Genomic DNA, 23166 nt, shown 5'->3' on the forward strand with positions numbered 1-23166 from the left:
ATACTGGATACATTCTGTGTAAACCAATGGCCTGGAGAACAAAAATTCTCTCATACGGCTACAGCTCTGTTAATATAATGAAGTATGGAGCGAGTCAAGAGAAACTTGTCACATTCATCACCATTTCAAACAAAACGCCAAAATTGAGTTAAAATGACAATTTTTATTTACATAATAACGATATAATCAAGCAGATTCGGACAGCTATTGAAAACCTTGATCAATGTATGAACCAGATGTCAAGGAATGTATAAGAATAATTGATATAAATAAATAATAGCTACTATTTGTTATGGTTACGTGGCTCTGATAAAAGTCACAGTGTGGTATGGGGCCAGCTTGGCCGGCCCCGGGGGAGAGGTTTTGAGCTGCTATGATGGTCGGCTGTTAGATGGAAGAGTGGAGGAGGATCTGGCATTACTCTGGCGTGCCTGAATACCAAACGAGGCATACTGTCGGGTGTTCCGCGTAGGCCTGCATAAAACAAGGTCTCAATTTAGTACAATTATGAACAAGAAATCATATTGACGCAAGCGTCAAATGGGCCGCAAAAAATATAACTGTTGTATGAATCATTGGTTGTTTACATAAAACATACCACAAAGAAGAAAATAAAAGTTGGTTGTACTAATTTTTATGGTAAATTCTAATATACTTTCAGCAACTTGTTTTGAAGTTTGACATTTTACTATTATCATAAAAATTCGAGTTCATTACTGTATGAAGTAATGAAGAACACATTGATTTGTACATTACTGTAATACAATAAGTTTAATTCATCTTTTTTCTCTTGGAGATTATGTATTTAAAACCATTTTTTGTTGCATTGTATTGAATGAAAACTTAATGCATTAGTTTATATGATTTTAAGGGACCACATGATAAAATAGTAATGGATTAGTTCAAATTTTCCAGTCAATTCAAATTTTCATTTCTGTCATATTTTTGCGTAAATAATTGATATGGATATAATTTCATGATAATTTCTACCACATTTGACATGGAAATATAATAATTACACAAACAAAGTAATTTTATTTGAAACTGCACATAAAAATTCAAATATATCATTTATATAAAATTTAATGACATTCAGGTCTTTAGTATTTCGGGTCTATAGTATGTCCCGCATACCGATCCCGATGCATTGATTTGAAAAGAATGAAGAACTCCGAAATTTTCCGAATAGATTATAGTCTCGATAAAAACGCGCCAAACACGACAGTCTACTAAGTATGACCTATTTTTCATTTACGAGTAAAACCAAAAATATGTGATATTTTTTATAAGGCATAAAATATATTTCTACATGCAAATTTACTTTCAATTCATAAAAAGAAGCAAAATATTAATTCTATTAAAAAAGAACTATCCCGCAGAAACGCAGTAACACTATTTAAATGTATATCAAATAACGGACCGCCTTCCGGCGGCCCGTAATAAGTCGCTCAAAAACAAAATAATCATATAACTACAGAATACATGTATCATACTAATTTTGATGTTTTGTTAAATTAAATAAAATATTAATTTCCAGGGACAATGATGAATAAGTTGACCAATGCCTAAACTACTAACATGTTAATTACTTAATTACTAAGACAGTGTTCTAAGGTACATTATATATTGAATATTAAATATGAATTTTAATCTATGGTTATAATTATTACCACCATTTAGCTCCAAAATTAATCCTAGTCATTGTTGAATTACTAGAGGTTTAAAAAAGGATTATCTAAAGATTTGATCACTTGTCTCGATGAAAATTAAATTTTTTTAAAAAATTCAAATAACACAATTGATGAAAGAGAGCTGATTTCAGAGAAAAGTTTGACTTGACTAAATCAAAAACGCCTACACTCCAGATTTTATGTATCCAGTTGTTCTGAGAAACACCCAAATTTATTAAACCCTAAAAAACCCAGCTGTTCTGAAAAGCACCTTAATTGAATTGAATTAATCAATTCAACTGGTGGAAGACATACCTAACTGAACTGCACCCTAATTTACCCAGCTAATCCAAGAAACATCCTATTTGAAATGAACTCTAACCTACGCCATTGTTCTGATGATTAACTTATCTTACCCTGCCGTTCCTGAGCTTGCAAAGCCCTTCCTAGAGATTTTTTTGCTGAGATGCTGGATCCATACTTTCTGTTTTTCACTGGTGTCAGCCAGAAGTAACATCTCCTTGGCCTGAATGTTCTGATCATAGTTCACTGAAACAAAGCAAAGTATACATCAATCATTGGCACAATATGGCTCCATTTCTGTTGTACTGCTTATTTTGCAGTTAAAGTGTTTATCTTGCATCCGTTTTAATCTAAGAAAGTGTTATTAAATAATTGGGGTGGGGTCGGATTGGACAAAAGTATAAGAAAATACACAGATTTTATGCTAGAGACAGTCCATTAGTGTCTTACCACTATAGTCTTTAGCAAACCTTACCTTTACAATAACCAACAAATTCTTCATTCTTATCTAAATGATCTTTATGAGCCTTGGTATGGCATCCTACAAAACACAACAACACATTGGGTGACTATTTATACAAGAAGAAGATACTTCATCTGATTGGCTATCTACTACAGATCTGGCCTCCCTACTTACGCCTACACTCCAGAGCTTGGGGAGGGTGAAGCATATGCCACACTGGTTTGTTACACGAATCACATGTGGTTGGAGTGCGGTAATGGATAGGCACAAACTCATGCCCTTTGTGCATTTCTACTGCTGACTTGTCCTGTAAATATGTCAACATTGCAAGACTAATGACATTAAAATAAAACCGATAGGCAATCAAAATCAGCAAAATAATGACATGTCAGTACATGTATGTATGTCTTTCCTGTTAAACTGTGTAAGCCTTTGTTGCCTACCTGAGCTGACATATCATGACCAATTTCTTCTGGTCTTCGATTCTCGCCCTCCGTAGCATATAGCACCTGAAACATAACCAAAATCCATGACAATCGGTATGTTTAAGTCAATTATACATCACTTTTACTTGCATATCATTATTTAAAAAATTGAAATTATTAAAATGTAAATCATTTTGTTTTTGAATTTATATTCACATTTATGATAAAGTTTTTTATACTGACTCCGACAAAAACAATGCTTACAACTATAGATTTGTTTTAATCTATTTACTCAGTCTCTACAGATTCTCACCTGGAATATCCTTGAATATCTTTAGAATCTGCCAAAGACACTTTACCTGTCGATCTCTCTGTATACACTTAACTGAAATATCCTTGGAATTCTCTAAAATATTTTATAGATATTTTATCTATTTATCTCTCTACAGCATCTCACCTGAAATATCCTTGGAATATCTTTTGAATCTGCCCGGTACACATCTCCCTGTGTCACTGGCCTCACATGGAATAGCGACCTGCAACAATAAAACTCAGTGGTAGCATGTGATAACAACTTGACTCATATAGTCATTTGAATTAAAAAACATACACAACAGGGATAAAACATACACAACACGGATAAAACATACACAACAGGGATAAAACATACACAACAGGGATAAAACATACACAACAGGGATTTGCTGATTGATTTTGAGACTTGTACGGAATGGTGATTGATGGATAGTTTTGTTGTACGGAATGGTGATTGATGGATAGTTTTGTTGTACGGAATGGTGATTGATGGATAGTTTTGTTGTACGGAATGGTGATTGATGGATAGTTTTGGACTCATTCTTTGACCTCTGACATGTGATTCACAGACTTTTGACTCAGTTCTCCAAGATTTACATCTTAGTGATAGAATTAAGTCTCCCAGACTTGTGTCTTAGCATTAGACTCAAGTCCCCCAGAGTTTTGACTTAGCATAAGACTTAAGTCCCCCAGTCTTGTGTCTTAGCAATAGACTTGAGTCCCCTAGAGTTGTGACTTAGCGATAGACTTAGGTCTCCAAGACTTGTGTCTTAGTGATAGACTTAAGTCCCCCAGACTTGTGTCTTAGCAATAGACTTAAGTCTCCTAGAGTTGTGACTTAGCGATAGACAAAGGTCTCCAAGACTTGTGTCTTAGTGATAGACTTAAGTCCCCCAGAGTTGTGACTTAGCGAGACTTAAGTCTCCTAGACTTGTTACTTAGTAATAGACTTATGATCCCCAGACTTGTGACTTAGTAATACACTTATGACCCCAAGACTTGTATCTCAGTGATAGACTTCAGTCTCCCAGACATGTGACTCAGAAAAAGACTTAACTCTCCCAGACTTGTTGTCTTAGTGATAGAATTAAGTCTCCCAGACTTGTGACTTAGTAACAGACTTATGACCCCCAGAGTTGTGACTTAGCGAGACTTAGGTCTCCCAGACTTGTGACTTAATAATAGACTTATGACCCCCCAGACTTATGACTTAGTAATAGACCTATGACCCCTAGACTTGTGACTTACTCTATATCTAACACCAGCACAGGGTCGGACACATTCTGCCGGTCGGCCTCGCTGTTGTAGAACAGTACTTTCTTACTGCTGACCACCACGTATTGTTTCTTCCAGCCGTATTTCTTAATGTTCTGTTTATTTGGCACGGCTAACCATCCCTCCATATGAATATCACTAGGGGCTGCAATCAAAGCACAGCTTACATTAAACATCTACGCCACAAATACAAACTAGAAAAAATGTTGAAGCATACATTTTAATAATCAGCACTGATAATTACTTATTGGTAAATGCTCTGTACTAATTAATCCTGTTCTCTCATCTTATATGTAAGTAACATGTACAAATGTTATCCAATATGTATATGACATGTACTACTGTGTGCAGAAGTTATCTCTACTTACATGTAAATAAAGTTACTTCTAGGTCTCCAGGCTTACATTTACATTTAACAGACTCCAATTACTTCAAAATGACCCTACTAATGTATTCTAACATGTATAATTGTGTACTTTTATGTAATTATGAAATTACATGCTATTGTAAGCTTACATGTAATTATAAAGATACATTAATATGTTTTCACATGTAATTATGTTCTTGCATGTTATAATGTCCTAACATGTAACTATGTACATTTCAGTAATTTATTATGTACTTACATGTTCATATGTACTTACATATAATTATGTACTTACATGTTCATATGTACTTACATATAATTAGGAACTTACATGTTCTTATGTACTTACATATAATTATGTACTTACATGTTCATATGTATTTACATATAATTAGGAACTTATATGTTCTTATGTACTTACATATAATTAGGAACTTACATGTTCTTATGTACTTACATATAATTAGGAACTTACATGTTCATATGTACTTACATATAATTATGTACTTACATGTTCTTATGTAATTACATATAATTAGGAACTTATATGTTCTTATGTACTTACATATAATTATGTACTTATATGTTCTTATGTAATTACATATAATTATGTACTTATATGTTCTTATGTACTTACATATAATTAGGAACTTATGTGTTCTTACGTACTTACATATAATTAGGAACTTACATTTTCTTATGTACTTACATATAATTATGTACTTACATGTTCTTATGTACTTACATATAATTATGAACTTACATGCACTAGTCAGACTGACATCCCCGTCCTCCAGGTGAGAGCTATTTATAGACACATTGTCGCTGACCGCCAGTTTCTGGCGGAGCTGCTCTATTTCACTCTCCTTAGCATCTAGCTCCATCTGGAGTTTCCCCTTCTGTTGTCCCTCCTCAAACAGCGCCGCCTGGGTCTCCGACAGATCCCGGCCTAGTTTCTCCACCATCTTGTTGTACTTCTCTTTCTCCTGTTAATGACACAGGTACTGAAGTGAACTGATCAGTTACATACAGTAAAACACGGATATTGCGAAGTCATCTTGGATTCCCAGCTATGTAAATTTAATGAATTTCTTATACGGTTATAACGAATTACGGATATAACGAAGAAATTTCTTAGGTCCCAATGACTTCGTTATAACCAAGTTTTGCTGTATATTGATGTACAAACCGTAAGTAAGGATGTTTACAGATACTGATGTACAGACCGTAAGTAAGGATGTTTACATATATTGATGTCTAATGTCCATATGAAGGTAAATATAGACATTTCAATGAACTATCCCTGTGCATTTCCTACAGTAAGCTAACATAAATAGCAGGTGTTGATTTTGATACAGATATGTATATAAACATATTGTTTAAATCTATTGTGGAGTCTGCAAGGTGAAAGTGCTATAGATTTATATAAGTATAGATGTATATAAGTCTAGATATTAATATTAGTGTTTATAGATTTACAGATATAAACTGACCATGTGAAGATCCTGCTGTAACTTCCTCATCTCTTTCTCCTTCTTTTTCAGAGCCTGGTCCGCAGCATTATTTTTACCTGACTTCTTGGAGGAATATTCTTTTCGATTCATAATCTCAGCTAGTTTGTTAACGGCCTGCAAAGAAATACAAAGGTCTGGAACTTGCATACATATTTCATTAGCATTAAAGTGAGTAAAAATACCAACATCTGCTTAATTACTCGTCAACTCACTTAACAGTTCAAAGTTCAGTAGACCTACTACTGATTACAGCATTTTAGCAGTAATCATATTGAAGCGTTTTACATGCTGCTTCTTTTCCTGTTATAAGTTCCCTACCAATAAAACCTCCCCTACCAATGAAACCGAAAGGGACTGCAGTCTTTATCATTGTCTGTCATTCTGTCTTAAATTTGTTTTCCATACCTTTTTTTATGGTTTGGTGAATTGATTTGAAACTGGTGTGGCTTAATAATGAAAAACTACAGATCAGCTTTGAGTTTTATTAAGATTTATCAGCAAATGATAAAGAAAATAAATTTATTAAAATGACTCAATTTTTATACTCAATGGGTTCGTCCTTTAAAAAATCTTTTTTTCAAAACTTTTTTAGCTTTAAAAATGACAAATAGGGATGTCGGTAGGGACGTGTATTGCTGAGAAATACCCTCAGAATGTTTGGTCAACTACACTCTATTACTAATACGTATAGAAGATTGGAAATAAATTCCACTAATATGACTGAAAGAACATTGAACAGAGCTTGTACCAAGTCATAAATGTTTAGTTTTACAATAAGAGTATTGTATCAATAAAAATCAATAGTTTAAGCTTTAATAAAGACACACATGTAAAATGAACAATTATGGAGAGGACAAACATCATGTAAGACTAGTTTAATGTTAGTGCCCATTGAGAGATGCAACTTTTTCCTTCATTATATTTACCCCTTCTCATTTTGTAACACAAGTACCTGGATTTTCTTGAGCTTCTCTTCCTCCAAGTTCTTCTTCAGTTTCTCAATCTCTGAGCTGGAGCCACCAGACTGGGACTGCACTTGGCGAAGATCTACATTCAAGAATTCGACATAACATAATAATTTGGTCTGGACATGGCAAAGATCTATTGACATGACATAATATTGGTCAATGGATGACACTGATCAGTGTGCTAAGACAGTCATTGACATCAGACACTAACCTTCTGATAACTTCTGCAACCTGCTGTTTAAATCATTCTTCTCCGCAGTTAACTCCTCAATTTCCTTCGAATACTCTCGCTTGGAGTCCTCCATCTAAAATACAACAGTTACATTCAGTTAGTTCAATTTCTAACTCTTGTAGAGAAAATAAAAATGCTAATTTCTCCGATTTTATCATTAGTTAAAGTATTTATTTTTTACCATTGTAAAATATTAACTCTAAAGTTTAACTATTCTTTTGGCCTCCATACAACCATTAGCCACTCTGACCAAGGACCATATACTTACTATCTGTATGTGGCCTCTATACAACCATTAGCCACTCTGACCAAGGACCATATACTTACTATCTGTATGAGGTCTCCATACAACCATTAGCCACTCTGACCAAGGACCATATACTTACTATCTGTATGTGGCCTCCATACAACCATTAGCCACTCTGACCAAGGACCATATACTTACTATCTGTATGTGGCCTCCATACAACCATTAGCCACTCTGACCAAGGACCATATACTTACTATCTGTATGTGGCCTCCATACAACCATTAGCCACTCTGACCAAGGACCATATACGCCTCCATACAACCATTAGCCACTCTGACCAAGGACCATATACTTACTATCTGTATGTGGCCTCCATACAACCATTAGCCACTCTGACCAAGGACCATATACTTACTATCTGTATGAGGTGCTCCTTCTTGCTGATCTCGGTTTTATGGCGGTTCATCAACTCTTTGATCTCCAGCTCCAGTACTGTCTTTTCTTTCTCGACGTCCGTCAGTTGTTCCTCTGCGATGGATCGGGCCAGATTCTCAGAGTCAGCCTTAGCCATGGCTAGCTGTAACTGGGCGGCAAAGGATTCCCTGCAACAACACAAGTATGTATCAAATATAAAGAGATCAAGAGTTGTTCAGAAAAGTTAGTAGTTCAAAAGTTCCATCTTTTTACAAGCGGTTATTCCATATATCGCATACTACAAGAGACAATTTCATTCCTGAGATAGACTTAGTGACAGTTTATCTACAAAACGTCTTTATTTCACCTGTATTTAACATAGTGACAGTCTATCACAATGTATCATATTAAGCCTGTACACAATGGTTGCGTCTTCATTTAACCTGTATTTCCTGTACACAATGGTTGGGTCTTCACTTGACCTGTATTTAACCTCACATTAAGCCTGTACACTATGGTTGGGTCTTCATTTGACCTGTATTTAACCTCACATTAAGCCTGTACACAATGGTTGGGTCTTCATTTGACCTGTATTTAACCTCACATTAAGCCTGTACACAATGGTTGGGTCTTCACTTGACCTGTATTTAACCTCACATTAAGCCTGTACACAATGGTTGGGTCTTCATTTGACCTGTATTTAACCTCACATTAAGCCTGTACACAATGGTTGGGTCTTCATTTGACCTGTATTTAACCTCACATTAAGCCTGTACACTATGGTTGGGTCTTCATTTGACCTGTATTTAACCTCACATTAAGCCTGTACACAATGGTTGGGTCTTCATTTGACCTGTATTTAACCTCACATTAAGCCTGTACACAATGGTTGGGTCTTCACTTGACCTGTATTTAACCTCACATTAAGCCTGTACACAATGGTTGGGTCTTCACTTGACCTGTATTTAACCTCACATTAAGCCTGTACACAATGGTTGGGTCTTCATTTGACCTGTATTTAACCTCACATTAAGCCTGTACACAATGGTTGGGTCTTCACTTGACCTGTATTTAACCTCACATTAAGCCTGTACACTATGGTTGGGTCTTCATTTGACCTGTATTTAACCTCACATTAAGCCTGTACACAATGGTTGGGTCTTCATTTGACCTGTATTTAACCTCACATTAAGCCTGTACACAATGGTTGGGTCTTCACTTGACCTGTATTTAACCTCACATTAAGCCTGTACACTATGGTTGGGTCTTCATTTGACCTGTATTTAACCTCACATTAAGCCTGTACACAATGGTTGGGTCCTGCAGTACTTACTTGTCCTGCTGCACACTCTCCAGGTCTGTAATCGCATCTTGGTATTGCTTCCCCTTCTCTTCAACATCCTCCTTCAGTTCCTTCACTTGTGTTCTGTACAAGGACTACAAATGCAAGTCATTACATTAAACCTCCAAGTTTTATTCAAAAACTTCAGGACACGAAAAAACCATTTTAACAAGAGCTTGGACTTTGGGTAGTTGTGTCAAACTGTAATGTGACTTAGGCATGTCTATTTTATTGTTGGCCATTCAGCCATAATAAGAGAGGTATTATTACCACTTTCCCTTCTACATTAAGAATTCACTTCCCCCTGATACACTCACTGAGAAATACTGTTCTGCCTCCAGCTGATCCTGTAACTCCTTCATCTGTAGCTCATTGATGGAGAGATCCCTGTACAAACAATACACACAATCTTATAGCTCATAGATAGAGAGATCCCTGTACAAACAATACACACAATCTTTTAGCTAGTATGTGATAGGAGATTAACAAGTTGTTGGTGAGCCAATGCCAAAGTTACATATATAAGTGCATCTCGTTCTCAGGCTCACTGTGAGCAATTAAAATAACACAAATATTTCAAAAACTTACTCTCTAATTTTGCGTAATTCCTCTTCCAAACTTCTTTTCTCCTCTTTAAGGTCTGAAATTTCCTAAAATAGATACAATTTTATCTAAAGTTAGATACGTGTATATACAGGTTATTAACATTTTTTTCTCAATCACGTTTCATCCACCTTATCAACAAAGTAAGTAATTGTACTCAGTTTTCCCGTGTACAATTATGTAATAAGTAATTGTAACCTGTTTTCCCTCTGTGTTCTGTGTATTGTATCTTTGTAACATAATCAGATTTTGTAGCCTGTTTTAGAGTTTCTGTGTTGAGTACCTTATTGAGCTGTTTCTCCATGTTCTTATAGCGAGACAAATCATGGGTCTGAGTCTTAAAGTCGCCTTGCATCAGGTTCCGTCTCTGGATTTCTTGCTCAACTTGCAGAGAATAGTTTTTAGACTAAAATCAAAAGTTTTAATTTATATGAACTCAAATAACAAAACTTGAAAAGAATTATTCATGAAATTTCTTAATTCTACCCGCAAAAAAATCCTCTAAACTAGCTATAATGACTGTTGTCTTTATTCATTAAAAAGTCAAAATACTGATGTAAAATACAGTGGTTTGAACTTCAAATTCTCTTTGATATACGCATATTATTAATATATTTTTCTATGGGTTTCAATATGCTTAAGCTCTGATACTGGATTTATATTCCCATTGTCAATAAAGCCAGGTACAGTGTACCTTTTCTTTCTCATTCTTGAGCTCATTCTGTACTGCAGTCACTTGCTGAGTCATCTGTAGAAGGTCCACCTTGAGCCCAGACTTCTCTTTCTCTGCTGCAAGTAGCTGGTTCTCAGCTGAGGCTCGCGCTGTCTTCTCCTGGTCCAGCTTGTTCTGAATGTCTGGAATACAGCCATAGAACTATATTCATTTACAAACTTAAAAACATCTTGTTCTGAATGTCTGGAATACAGCAACAGAATATATTCATTTATTACAACCGATTCTTTCAGGACCAAAAGTAAAAGAACCAAATTGCATATTGCTTTTTGGGAAAAAAAGTTTTAAACATTAAAAAAGTTTGAAACATTCTTTTAAAATACTTTAATCCATAAACATTTTTCATTGCATGCCTATGAACTACATACATCTATTGCATTTCAAATAGCCATAAATCTACATGTATATAAACATGAGATACATGTACACCCATAAACCATTGGACTCAGATCTTCAGTAAAACGAGCTTCGAATGGCACAATGTATTTTTGAAATTGATGATGTTCCTTCACTTACAATAGTCTTACAACAATATGGCCTTAATTCTTTAATTAACTAAGCAAGACCATAAAACATAGGACCCTCATTAGGGCTTAATACATTATCCCCTGTGTTGGGCTACAAAACCAACCATTGATAGCAGATGTTCTGGCCTCCTCTTTTGATAACAAGATGTCTTTTTTGTCCGCATTGAACCTCTGGATCGTCTCTTTGTGACTGTTAATCTCTGTGTCCAGCTTTCTCTTGTATGTGTCCAACTCCAGTTCAACATGGCTCTTACTCTGTCATCAAAAACAGCAGCAAAAGTGAAAGCAATACAATACTCTATTGACCTCAAATCTATTTAATTTATTATAAATAGTACACATTTTATTATCAAACCTTAACAGAACTCATGCTAAGAAAAATTACAGAATTTATTTTAATGATCATACACTTACATGTAACAATACACTCTGGGGAAAATTTAAGATGTTTTCAATCCATAGAATAACTTACCTTTTCTAAGCGAATCACAGTGTCCTTGACCTTCTGAATCTCCATGGTCAACTCTTTCTCCTTTTCTTCAGCTTTTTTCTTTTCTGACATAAGTGATGAGATTCGTTCTGGAAAGAAACAAGTTTTAAGATGTGTGTTGGAAGTAAATGCATCAAAAAGAAATAAATCCAGAATGTGTATTACATGGCACTAATGATTGTTAAAATATATCCCAAATGTGTCTTACACTTTCCATAGCTAATAATTGTTACATCATTAATATTTATTGCATGTGGATAATTGTACCCTTCTGAATGTGTATTACATGTAGCTGATGATTGTTACATCCTGAATGTGTATTACACGTATTTCATGCAGCAGACGATTTTTACATCCTGCATGTGTTTTACAAGTTTGCTAATGAATGTTACATCCCCAAATTGTGTAACACATGTCCTGTGTACCTATTGTATTACACATGTTCTATGTACCTATTGTATTACACATGTTCCATGTACCTATTGTATTACACATGTTCTATGTACCTATTGTATTACACGTTCCATGTACCTATTGTATTACACATGTTCCATGTACCTATTGTATTACACATGTTCCATGTACCTATTGTATTACACATGTTCTGTGTACCTATTGTATTACACATGTTCCATGTACCTATTGATCGTTACATACCTGACAGTTCGGATGACTGGGAAGACATCTGTCTCTGACTGTTCCTTTCATGGTCCAGGGTGGACTGTAACTCCATTACTTCCTTCTGTAGAGACTGCTTGGCACTCAACACTTCACCGTACTTGGCATTCAGCTCACTGTAACTCTGTTCTGACATGTTGTACCTCTGGAAGAATCAATTACAGCATTACAGCTACTTTTGTTAGTAAATCAAAAGTGGCTTTCACTTTTTCTCTCAAAAAGACTTTAAGTTGGTCTGAAATATCCTAAATTTTTTTTGTATTTCAAGATACCCTTCCTGTTAATATCACAACAGTAGAAATGTAATCCTAGTAGTTGAGAGATAACCATTGTCTTGGGGATTTTATATAGACCAAACTTACCTGCTGTAATTCAGCACATGACTTTTTATATTTAGTGGCACTGTCTGTTTCAGCTTTTATTTTTTCATTTAAATCTGTTATCTGCAACAAAATTAAAGAACTCATTTAATAAGTAAATTCTGATTTATAAATATTACATTGAGTACACATATCAGTCAGTCCTAATAACAATAATTTCAACAACTTTTGACAATTTTATAAAGGAAATCCAATTTCTTGTTTTTTGTTTCCATTGGGCATAAACATTGATTTCTTAATTTTCAGGGATTCAGGAATTTAATATCCTCACTCTCTCTATCTTTTATCTCATTCTCTCTCTTCAGACTTACCACTTTTTCCAGACTATAGATCTTTTCATTAACTTGCTGGTTGCTGTTAGATGCTTCCTTACGAGATTTTATTTCAACCTCCAACTGTCTTTCTTTATCATGAAGCATGGACTCTAAATTCCTTTTCAACTCTAACTCCATATTTAACTTTCTTTGGTTCTGAAACAATTGTAAAACTTTTCAAAACTATTTGCATAAATAATGCAAGCAGAACATGTATACATAGTTCTTGGGTTCAAATAAAAAATGAAATGCCTATTCTTTTATAGTGCTTTAGGAGTATTCATACTCTAATGAATGCATTGTAGATTTATGCCTGCAGGACTTCAATGTGATATTTGGGATCATCATCACTTTACACCTAAACATCTTATGCTAACAGCTTACATTTTACTAAAGGCAGATTTTCAGCTGTTTTACTTGAAAGGTGACATTTACTACATAAAGTACATTTCTATGAATATTAAATTGTGCATGAATTTAATTCATCAGCCACAGTGAAACACATAGCAATAAAGGATATATAGTGAAGTGAATGACTAAAATTTAAGCTCTTTGAGCTGACAGGGACAATGTTTTCTTTGAGCTGATAAGGACAATGTTTCATATCAGCAGGGACTCGTTTCTGTGTTGTGTTACTATGTCTTCCCATTAGCAGATGCTATTGCTGACAATTCTTTGTTTTCCTATTACGAGGTGCTTTTCTGTGGTATGTTGCTGAAAGTGTCTGTTTTTCTATCAGCAGGCACTTGTTTCTGTGGTGTGTTAATGACTGTATTTTCCCATCAGCATGAGCTTGGTTTTATAGTGTGTTGCTGACAGAGACTGATTTCTAATCAGCAGGCACTTAATTCCTTAGTGTGTTGCTGAGAGAGACTATGTTTTCTTATCATGTGCTTGTTTTTTGTAGTGTGTTGCTAACAGTCTGTTTTCTGATTTGTGGGTGCTTGTTTATGTTGTGTGTTATAATAAAATTATTATGACTGTTTATGTTTTTCTATCATCATGTTTCTGTATTGTGTTGTCAACAGCTCTCTGCAGGACCATGTTTCTGCATGTGTTGCTGACCAGGCCTATGCTGTTCTATAGATCAGCAGGAGCTTGCTTCTGTACTGTGTTGCTGACAGAGACTATGTTTTTCTAACAGCATGGGCTTTTTTCTGTGCAGTGTTACCTCTTGAAGGTCCCTCTTCAGATAGACCAGGTTTTTCTCAAGTTCTTGACACTCCTTCCTCAGCATGGGCTCCTCTCTGTTCAATCTCTCCAAGTCTGACTGGGCCATCCTACAATGAATGCATTCTGTAGAGTGTGTATACACATTAATGTACCCATCCTGTACTAATCTGACTAGCTTAACCATACATGGGTGTCTGCATCCATTACTCTTTAGATGACTTGTATTTGAACTGACTTGTATATATACTGATCAGTGTTGTTTACATTGTCTGATCAATTGTTCTGTCTGTATTACCCTGTATACCTATATTGCCTAATTATCTGTATTGACCTGTATTTGTATTGTAGAATATCTGTATTCACTTATAAATATGTATTACTTTGTAAATTAATTGCCCTATATTTGAACTGTCTGAAAAATCTACATACTCAGTAGTAAAGTATCTGTAGTGCCTTATATATCTATATTTGTATGCATAAATTTTTATTGTCAAATAGATTTTTTTATCAAATAAATCTGTATCACCCTTTCTGTATTGCCTTACATCTGTATTGCCCTATAATTATACTTATTGCCCCTGCCTGCCTTACCTGTATCTGTTCTCAATCTCCTCCTTGGCTGCTTTCATGGCACGGAGCTGATCCTCCAACTGTTTGAACCTCTTGTCTCCATTCCCGCCCTGTAATTAGTTATTAGTATAGCAATCAGTTATTAGAACAGGGGCTCAGTATCCTTGTTATTTTCTATCTCATAATTCGTTTTCAGGACTTTTGTTAAGTCGACTATTAGCTCATCTGAGATTTAGTTTTCTCTAGTATCGTAAAAAGTTTCATGGCAAAGCTGAAGTGTGTTCTACATGTACAGAGTATGTCATTACAAACTGCAAAAGACTCAACTTCTCTGGTGTTTTTATTTCTCTAAGAATGTCCTTTAGGTATTTTCTGAATATATAATGCTATTGAATTCTATGGTAGTACAGAAGTACTTCCTTACAATGCGTAAGAAAAATATTTCTAAATTTTAGATTCTTTTCTTATAGAAACTTTCTTTGAAATATCATTAAAATAAGAAAATATCTCTTTTTTTCACAGTAGCTTTACTACTTACGTCCATTGATGAGACCTGAAATATAAAATATGAAAACTAGGCCAGGACAAATCCAATGCAATCATTGACATTAGCCAATCACAAAACATTTTGTAATTATGTTTCTATAAAATATATATCACATTCCCTGGTAATTTAACATGTTTCACTTTTCATTGAATTGAAAATCTTTACCTATGATATACAATTACTAGCAAAAACAAAAGTAAACTAAAGAAAGCCATTCCTCTCTACCCCTCCCCCTACTTCCATGTGAGCCAGTGGGTCAAACAAAGACAGAAGCTGTTTACTGTAGCTACAGTGTACATTGTATACATCTGGATTATTAACCCGTCCTCTCTGATCTACACAACAAAAGTTTGTCCACTGACCCAGGGATAAGCCATAAAACCCAATAAGTCACTGAGACTTGTGCACCCTATACTATGGTAAACTCATACACAAGTCAGGGTATAGATTACAAGTACCATGAACTGAAGTACAAAGGTTCACTGTACCTACAAATGTTTACATCAACAATAGAAGTAGGAATAAGGTCTAAATATCAAGTGTTCCAAGAGGCTCAATAAAAGTCGGTGAACAAGATAACAATGTGAACATTTTATATAAAACTGTGAAGTAAATTACTAGAAGAACTGGACAGGTTGTGTCTTGTCATGATATTGTGTCTGCCAGGGATAGAGAAAGTAATCAAGCTCAAATCAAGCCACCTGTAATCCGTGCTACATTGATGACAGAATCTGTAGAGTCAGATTTTGTTACACAATCAAGTTTGTTTCTAGGCAGTTAATTAATTCCTGTACATATTGATATAAGATTCCATTATCAGAACTGAGCAAGGTTAAGCCTAGATATGTTATAAAACTAACTCAAATGTATTATCTGTTTCACTTTCATTGAGGTAAGACAAGAGACCAGAAAGTGATCTATCTGTGGCCACAGATTGCCAGTTCAGACAACCAGCTACACCTTCACTTCAGGCACCTTTACTAATTCATTTATGAACCAGATTGGTACTCTACACCGTACATCAGCCAGAGACATGCAGACAACCATTCTGACAATCTAACCATCTACATCAGTACAGCTATCAAGATTCCGAGCAGGAATCGCAGACTGTTCTTGACAAGAGGGAAAGGAGTGGGTGATTTCTACTCTACCATGTTACATGTTTGACTTACTGATTTGGTCTCATGGGTCTGGAATACAAGTAAACAAGTCAAGTCTGACGTAACTAGTGATAAACAACTAAGATACATGTACAAGTGTGTCTTAAAATAAAGGTAGTACTTACACTGGGGCCAGAATCTGAGAGAAGCCTGGAAATAAACATGTACACACATTAATAGTTTGTAAAATATCTTCCAGTCTACAAATCAGAATGACAATACAAAGTAATGATAGTTGAGATATTAAATCCCTCCCGGTCACTTACTGATATTCTTTGTTGTACGTGAAGCCGATGAAAGGAAGATGGTTGCCTGTGAAGGCTTTAGGCACAGCAAAGGATTCATCTGGAGAGTCATCCTTCTCTATGTCCTCAAAATTACTGGTGTCCACATCACTGGACAACTCTGGAATGACTGGTGGGACGGCTGAAATCAAATACAGCAACCAATCAAAGACAAGTCTCTCTCAAATCAAACACAGTAACCAATCAGAGGCAGGTCTCAGATCAAACACAGTGACCAATCAAAGACAGGTCTCAGATCAAACACAGCAACCAATCAAAGACAGGTCTCAGATCAAACACAGCAACCAATCAAAGACAGGTCTCAGATCAAACACAGTGACCAATCAAAGACAGGTCTCAGATCAAACACAGCAACCAATCAGAGGCAGGTCTCAGATCAAACACAGCAACCAATCAGAGGCAGGTCTCAAATCAAACACAGCAACCAATCAAAGACAGGTCTCAGATCAAATACAGCGACCAATCAGAGGCAGGTCTTGCATCAAATACAGCGACCAATCAGAGGCAGGTCTCAGATCAAACCCAGATTTCTTGATGTTCAAATCAACACCATAATCATTGGGAAAAAACTCTTAAATGGCTTCCTAGCACTTGCAAACATAGCTTAACAAATTATGACGTCTAACACTTTAGGTTGCATAGGAAATGTATTCATTGCAGTATTTTCTACCCAGATATAATCAAAACACCCTTTTGGCTTCAGAGGGTACAGATTCCAACCTGGAATTTCTCTAATGTTCCTTTTAGACCTGGATAATAAATGTCCCTGCAACAGCTTCACACATTTGAGCAGATATATACTACAGAAATAGTGGGAGAATTGTCATGACACACACTTACCAATATATAGGACACTACTATTTGAAGATTGTGAGCAGAGTCATGGATAATCTACAACTGTTATGTCAATATATCTGAGAACAATAAAGTATCCATTGTTACCTTGTCTGAGTGTATCCCAGGTCCAGTCAATGTTTCGAAAGAACTGGTGTGTCTTTATCTCCTCTATTCCATTTCTTCCCAGTCTCTCGGTTCTGTGAGAACAAGAACATAACTAATCTGTCAGGTTGTCTTACTGAATTGTTTGTTATCATGTTCCAAAGCCTGGCTGTATGTTTATCACAGCATTATAGGTGTACAATATATGTTCATGATATTATTGTTTATTAATAATCAGATTCTCAAAGGGCTTAGATCTTCATTCCATTAACCATGTTTCATCCCCTTAATGCATCAGTCTTGTGGATCATCAGTATATTGAATAATTAACAACCAATTAGTACTATGGCTGGGTATTAGCATTTATGCATCATCAGTGTAGTGCACTAATCAACTACCTATTAGTACTATTACTATGCTGTCTGTGTAGGTTAGCATCTTCGGTATCTCACTTGCCTTGCCAAATGTACCGAATTATGGGGATGTCAAATTAATGAGCAATAAATTGATAAGATATTGCACACTAGAATAAAATTCTCTAGATTTCATACTACTTCCTTGATTAGCTATGGAAATCAAACAGCATCAAAAATCACAGAGGATTCTTTTAATCAAATGTTTTGACCCCTTTATACTAAAAGCACCACATACAAGTCACACATGTGCTAGACAATGTCATTTATGGTTGATTGACAGCCCTTTACCTGTCAGTCAGGAAGGCACATATCAAACTTTTGGCTTCATGTGAAATTTCAATGTCTGTGGGAAAACTCAGCGAGTTTTTGTGATCCATGATTTTTCCATATGTTCCAACTAAAGAATCTGCATAAAATGGAGTATCACCTGAAAGAAACAACAAAAGCCTAGTTCAACATTTTTTTCAACTCAATTCATCTTAACTTCCTTATGGGATATATAAACACTAATCACAAACATCTCAGAGAGGAACATAGTATATAAAACTACTCACTGACCAACATCTCGTAGAGAAACACTACTCACCAACCAATATCTCTTAGAGGAACATGAAATATTAAACTAATCACCCACCAACATCTCATAGAGGAACTTGAGATAAATAAAACTACTCACCGACCAACATCTCATAGAGGAACACCCCGACTGACCACCAGTCACACTCCCGCCCGTAGTGGTTGGGTCGCCCCTGGGACTGCAGCACCTCTGGGGAGATGTAATCTGGGGTTCCTACCGCCGTGTCAGATCTAACCATTCCACTGCTCTGTATAACAACAATCAGGTACTTAGTGTGTGTTCAGTATATCTCTCGGAGGGGAGATGGGGAAGAGAGAGAGAGAGCAAAAAAACTGTCCGAGAGAAAGAGGGAGACAGACAGAGAGACAGAGACAACAAATTCAAATTTACAATGTCATTGTTCATCAAATGACATATAAACTCCTTGAATCATTACATTTTTGTAGAGAAATGTACAAGCAGATGTATATGGTATAAACGTCATATTATGAAGTAAAATCTTCCATTGGATACTTAATAATGGGAAGACTTACTCTGTCCATTCTCATACAAGTTCCAAAATCTGCCAGCTTTAAGTGACCCTTACTGTCTAGAAGCATATTGTCAGGCTTCACATCCCTAAAGGAAAATAAAAATAAAACAGCTTCACAATTGTACTGACCAGCATTCTATGTACATCAGAATATTAAACATGCCATGTTAACAGAATGCTTGGGTTTAAAGTAAAACCTGCATCACAATACACGTGTGTTTATTAATATTATCCAGGTCTCAGAAATCACAGTAAATAAAATATCAAGACGCCGGGGTTAAGCGCCTATTAGGAATCAAAATGCAAATATACAGAAAAACCAGACACAAAGTTTTGAAGCTAACTACAGTATCATTACATTATGACATGATTACACAATTACCTGTGAACGAAGCCCATAGAGTGAATAGCATCCAGCGCGAGGACAACTTCAGCACAGTAGAACTTAGCCCACTTCTCTGGAACATCATAATTACTCATTAGGTTAACGAGGTCACCCCCTGGCATGTAATCCATCACCATGTACAGATATTTGGAATCTTGGAAAGCGAAGTGAAGCTGTAAACAGAATCAGTGTACAGAACTATCAGTGTTTAATTACAACAGAGAGTATATCAAGAGCAGTCTACTTCACATAATACAGAACTATCAGTGTTTATTTACAATAGAGAGTATATCAACACCAGTCTACTCCACACAATACAGAACTATCAGTGTTTAATTACAACAGAGAGTATATCAAGAGCAGTCTACTTCACATAATACACACAGAATCCCCTTCACTGAGGATGAGCCCTTGTTAACTTACCTGTACTATCCATTCACTGTTAGCATTAGCCATTATTTCTCTTTCTTCCCAATAAAAAGCAGAATCCGATCTTTTGATCTTAAAAAGAAAAAACACCAGTCAAATACTTTATTAGCATAAAATCCAGTGGATAAATATAACAATGAGTGTAAAAGCTTTTTTGCCACAATGAGTCAAACATCAAACAAAAAACTATTGCGTTTTCCTTTCAACGACAATCTTCTCACCATTTCTGTTTTACTGAGTAGCTTCATTGCATACACCCGCCGTGTTGATCTGTGTCGCACCTACAAACACAAAAACAAACTGGTTCAAATCTACAAACACAAAAACAAACTGGTTCAAATCTACAAAAACAAACTGTTTCAAATCTACAAACACAAAAACAAACTGGTTCAAATCTACAAACACACAAACAGGTCAATATATATAGAAACAAACAAACTGAGGTAAATCACTGCATTTCTACAGCCTGTATGAATTTTATTCTCTTTTTACAATTAAGAGCTATATTATTGATTGTAGTATCTTGGTATTACAAATTATTTAAATATTAAGTTCTACCAGTTGAACTTCTCCGAAAGCTCCCCGTCCAATAACCTTGACAACATCAAAGTCGGCATGTCTCATCCGACAGCTGTTGACAAAATCCACTGGCTTCCCATCTACAAGTAATCACCACACAATGGTAAACAACAACAGCGTTAAAAATATACTACTGCAACTAAACAACAATTTTACTTTAAAATATTTTCCAATCTGATCTTCATATTCATTTAAAAATTATACCAATTTAGTCTTAGTCATGTAGCTACTTTTTGAAATGATGTTGATAAGTCAGAAATGCACTTAAGGTGAAGATTTAATAGCACTGTCAACAGTATAAGACAATGGCTACTTGATCACGTATTGTTTATCTAAATTATGCATTTCGGCCATCACCCTACTCCCTTTCAAATGTATAGGCCTATGGTCTATAATGGCCCAATATACTATACTGTAAGCAAGTTGAATCAACATAACTTCTTACATTTTGTGAGAAACTGCTCAACACTTTTATTTCTTTTAATGGCAGGATGATCCAAATCACTGACAAGGGCAGATAATCCATCCTAAAATAAGAAAAGTTATCATTTGTGTTTAAGACATTTTGTTCAGATTAATAAACATCTGCTGTGTTCTACAAACATCTGGCAACTTAAGCATCAAATGTGATATACCAAAGTCGTCACACACTTGTAAATATTAACAGCAGTTCCATTTATTTATGTGACTAATGTTTCACTGTACTGTGCCTTATTCCTACATGTTTGCAAAAGGCATGGTAAAAAGTGTGTAGTAAGGTCACATATTTTCCTCCACTATAAAATGATCAAAACTTGATGCAAAGGTAGAGGCCTACCTATCACTTTTGATTTTAGCATATACTTCATTGTTTATCAATTGTCAATATTTACATAATGACATAAGATAAATTTAGCTTGATCCAATTAATATACATTTTGTACTTATCAAATTCTTGACATGACAGCAATAATTATTGATATCTGAGAGCGCGGGGTGGGTTAGCACCTCCCCTCCCTCCCCCACCCTTATTTCCGCGCCTTACCAAGAGACTGTTTATGTTTAGATCCGAGTTCGGATCTTTGAGACGCTCCTCGATCTTCCCCAAACGAATTCTGTATTCGGGGTCGAAGTTGGACATTTTGGCGTTCGCCTCAGACTAACCAGACGACAGTTGTGAGACAGTTACATACTACCCCCTCCTCCTCTCAGCATGCTGATCATCGGGGGTCAACATCCACCAACTTCCGCGTGCATTCCACAATGTCCTGAAAACGTACTCATTTGCAAAAAGTTCTTTAGCAAATATCACAGAAATGAGCAACAATCTGTAGTTAAAATGCCCACTCTGTCGACTAGAATAACATTAAACAAACACCTGTCAAACTAGTTTTAGTGTGCAACCGCCATTAAAATCGCAACAATATGGCCTCTCTGATTCGATCACTATTTCCGGTTTATTTAAATCTGATGCTGATTTGCGTTGTAATGCTACAGTGTCTAATGAATTTGAAACTTATCCAAGAAACTTTTTAAAAAACAAATAAACACTCATGTGTCTTATTCTTAAGAGCGCGGGAAGCTAGGAGTGGGATTTGGTTATTCAAATTATTGACATTCCCCGCGGATCTTAGGTGGCGGGTATTAAAGGTAAACAGGTTAGATAATCATAGAGAGGATAGAAAAAGATGGGAGTTTCCTAATATAGTGAGACTGACGGCTTTTTTTTAATTGATGGTATATATGCTATTAAAAACCAAAAACTAAAAAACTAGAATCTCAATTTATCATGATTTATACCCACTCGATCATGATTTACAGCCACACGGGTTATTTTTAATCTCTCTCTCTCTCTCTCTCTCTCTCTCTCTCTCTCTCTCTCTCTCTCTCTTATACAATTTATTTCAACACCTTATAAAGGAAGTTTTATATATTAAAGCACAGATGCATGTATATATAAGGGAAATACTTTCCATATTCTCAACGTGACAAACGTACAGTGGTATAGGCCTAGGTATTTACTTCCCGTCTATAACACAACTATCTGACTATATATAACAGCTGCATGATTTATGCAACAAATATCCACACGTTATTAACTTGTGCATGTACTGCATGTTTCCACATCAGGCACGTAGCATCAGGGGGGGGCCAGTTTTTCTCGCAGCAACAAATTTTTTAAAATTTACATATATAAAAATGAATTATAATGGAGTTGGCCCCCCACTTTTTTGGAAGTTAGTAAAAATAAGGAAATGAGTAGTGAAATGGAAGTAACCCCCCCCCCCCCCCCCGGATTAGGAATTTCATGA

The 23166-nt window shown here is 35.6% G+C and overlaps 1 protein-coding gene across 2 annotated transcripts; it reads right to left on the reverse strand.

Annotated features, from left to right (window-relative positions):
- Window positions 1–148: 148 nt before the first annotated feature.
- Window positions 149–22316, reverse strand: LOC105325511 (rho-associated protein kinase 1). Of its 2 annotated transcripts, XM_066065451.1 has the most exons (38): window positions 21900–22316; window positions 21321–21402; window positions 20855–20955; window positions 20518–20577; window positions 20291–20368; window positions 19865–20040; window positions 19484–19568; window positions 19050–19197; window positions 18662–18800; window positions 17961–18052; window positions 16980–17139; window positions 16839–16863; window positions 16726–16743; window positions 15545–15559; window positions 15028–15116; window positions 14435–14543; window positions 13261–13419; window positions 12932–13012; window positions 12549–12714; window positions 11874–11980; window positions 11506–11656; window positions 10836–10996; window positions 10425–10547; window positions 10127–10188; window positions 9856–9925; window positions 9530–9633; window positions 8198–8384; window positions 7512–7605; window positions 7285–7379; window positions 6312–6446; window positions 5582–5804; window positions 4425–4596; window positions 3319–3397; window positions 2880–2945; window positions 2611–2743; window positions 2449–2514; window positions 2087–2219; window positions 149–474 (listed from the first exon to the last, which is right to left on the reverse strand). In XM_066065451.1, exons 1-38 carry the CDS (start codon window positions 21993–21995, stop codon window positions 372–374), a joined length of 4143 nt encoding a protein of 1380 aa, XP_065921523.1. In that variant the 5' UTR covers window positions 21996–22316; the 3' UTR covers window positions 149–371. The 2 variants fall into 2 exon arrangements, with proteins under 2 accessions (XP_065921523.1, XP_065921524.1); XM_066065452.1 differs by lacking the exon at window positions 16726–16743 and having other exon boundaries at window positions 21900–22315.
- Window positions 22317–23166: the final 850 nt, after the last annotated feature.

The sequence above is a fragment of the Magallana gigas genome, chromosome 7, assembly GCF_963853765.1.
Source record: "Magallana gigas chromosome 7, xbMagGiga1.1, whole genome shotgun sequence".
Taxonomy (NCBI): Eukaryota; Metazoa; Mollusca; class Bivalvia; order Ostreida; family Ostreidae; genus Magallana; species Magallana gigas.

Excerpts from the sequence above, each read along its gene's own strand:
- LOC105325511 (XM_066065451.1), bottom strand. The coding sequence starts at position 21,995 with ATGTCCAACTTCGACCCCGAATACAGAATTCGTTTGGGGAAGATCGAG. Across the intron at positions 20,956-21,320 it reads TGAGCAGTTTCTCACAAAAT|ATGGGAAGCCAGTGGATTTT; the intron begins GTAAGAAGTTAT and ends GATTACTTGTAG. Across the intron at positions 20,578-20,854 it reads CTTTCGGAGAAGTTCAACTG|GTGCGACACAGATCAACACG; the intron begins GTAGAACTTAAT and ends TTGTGTTTGTAG.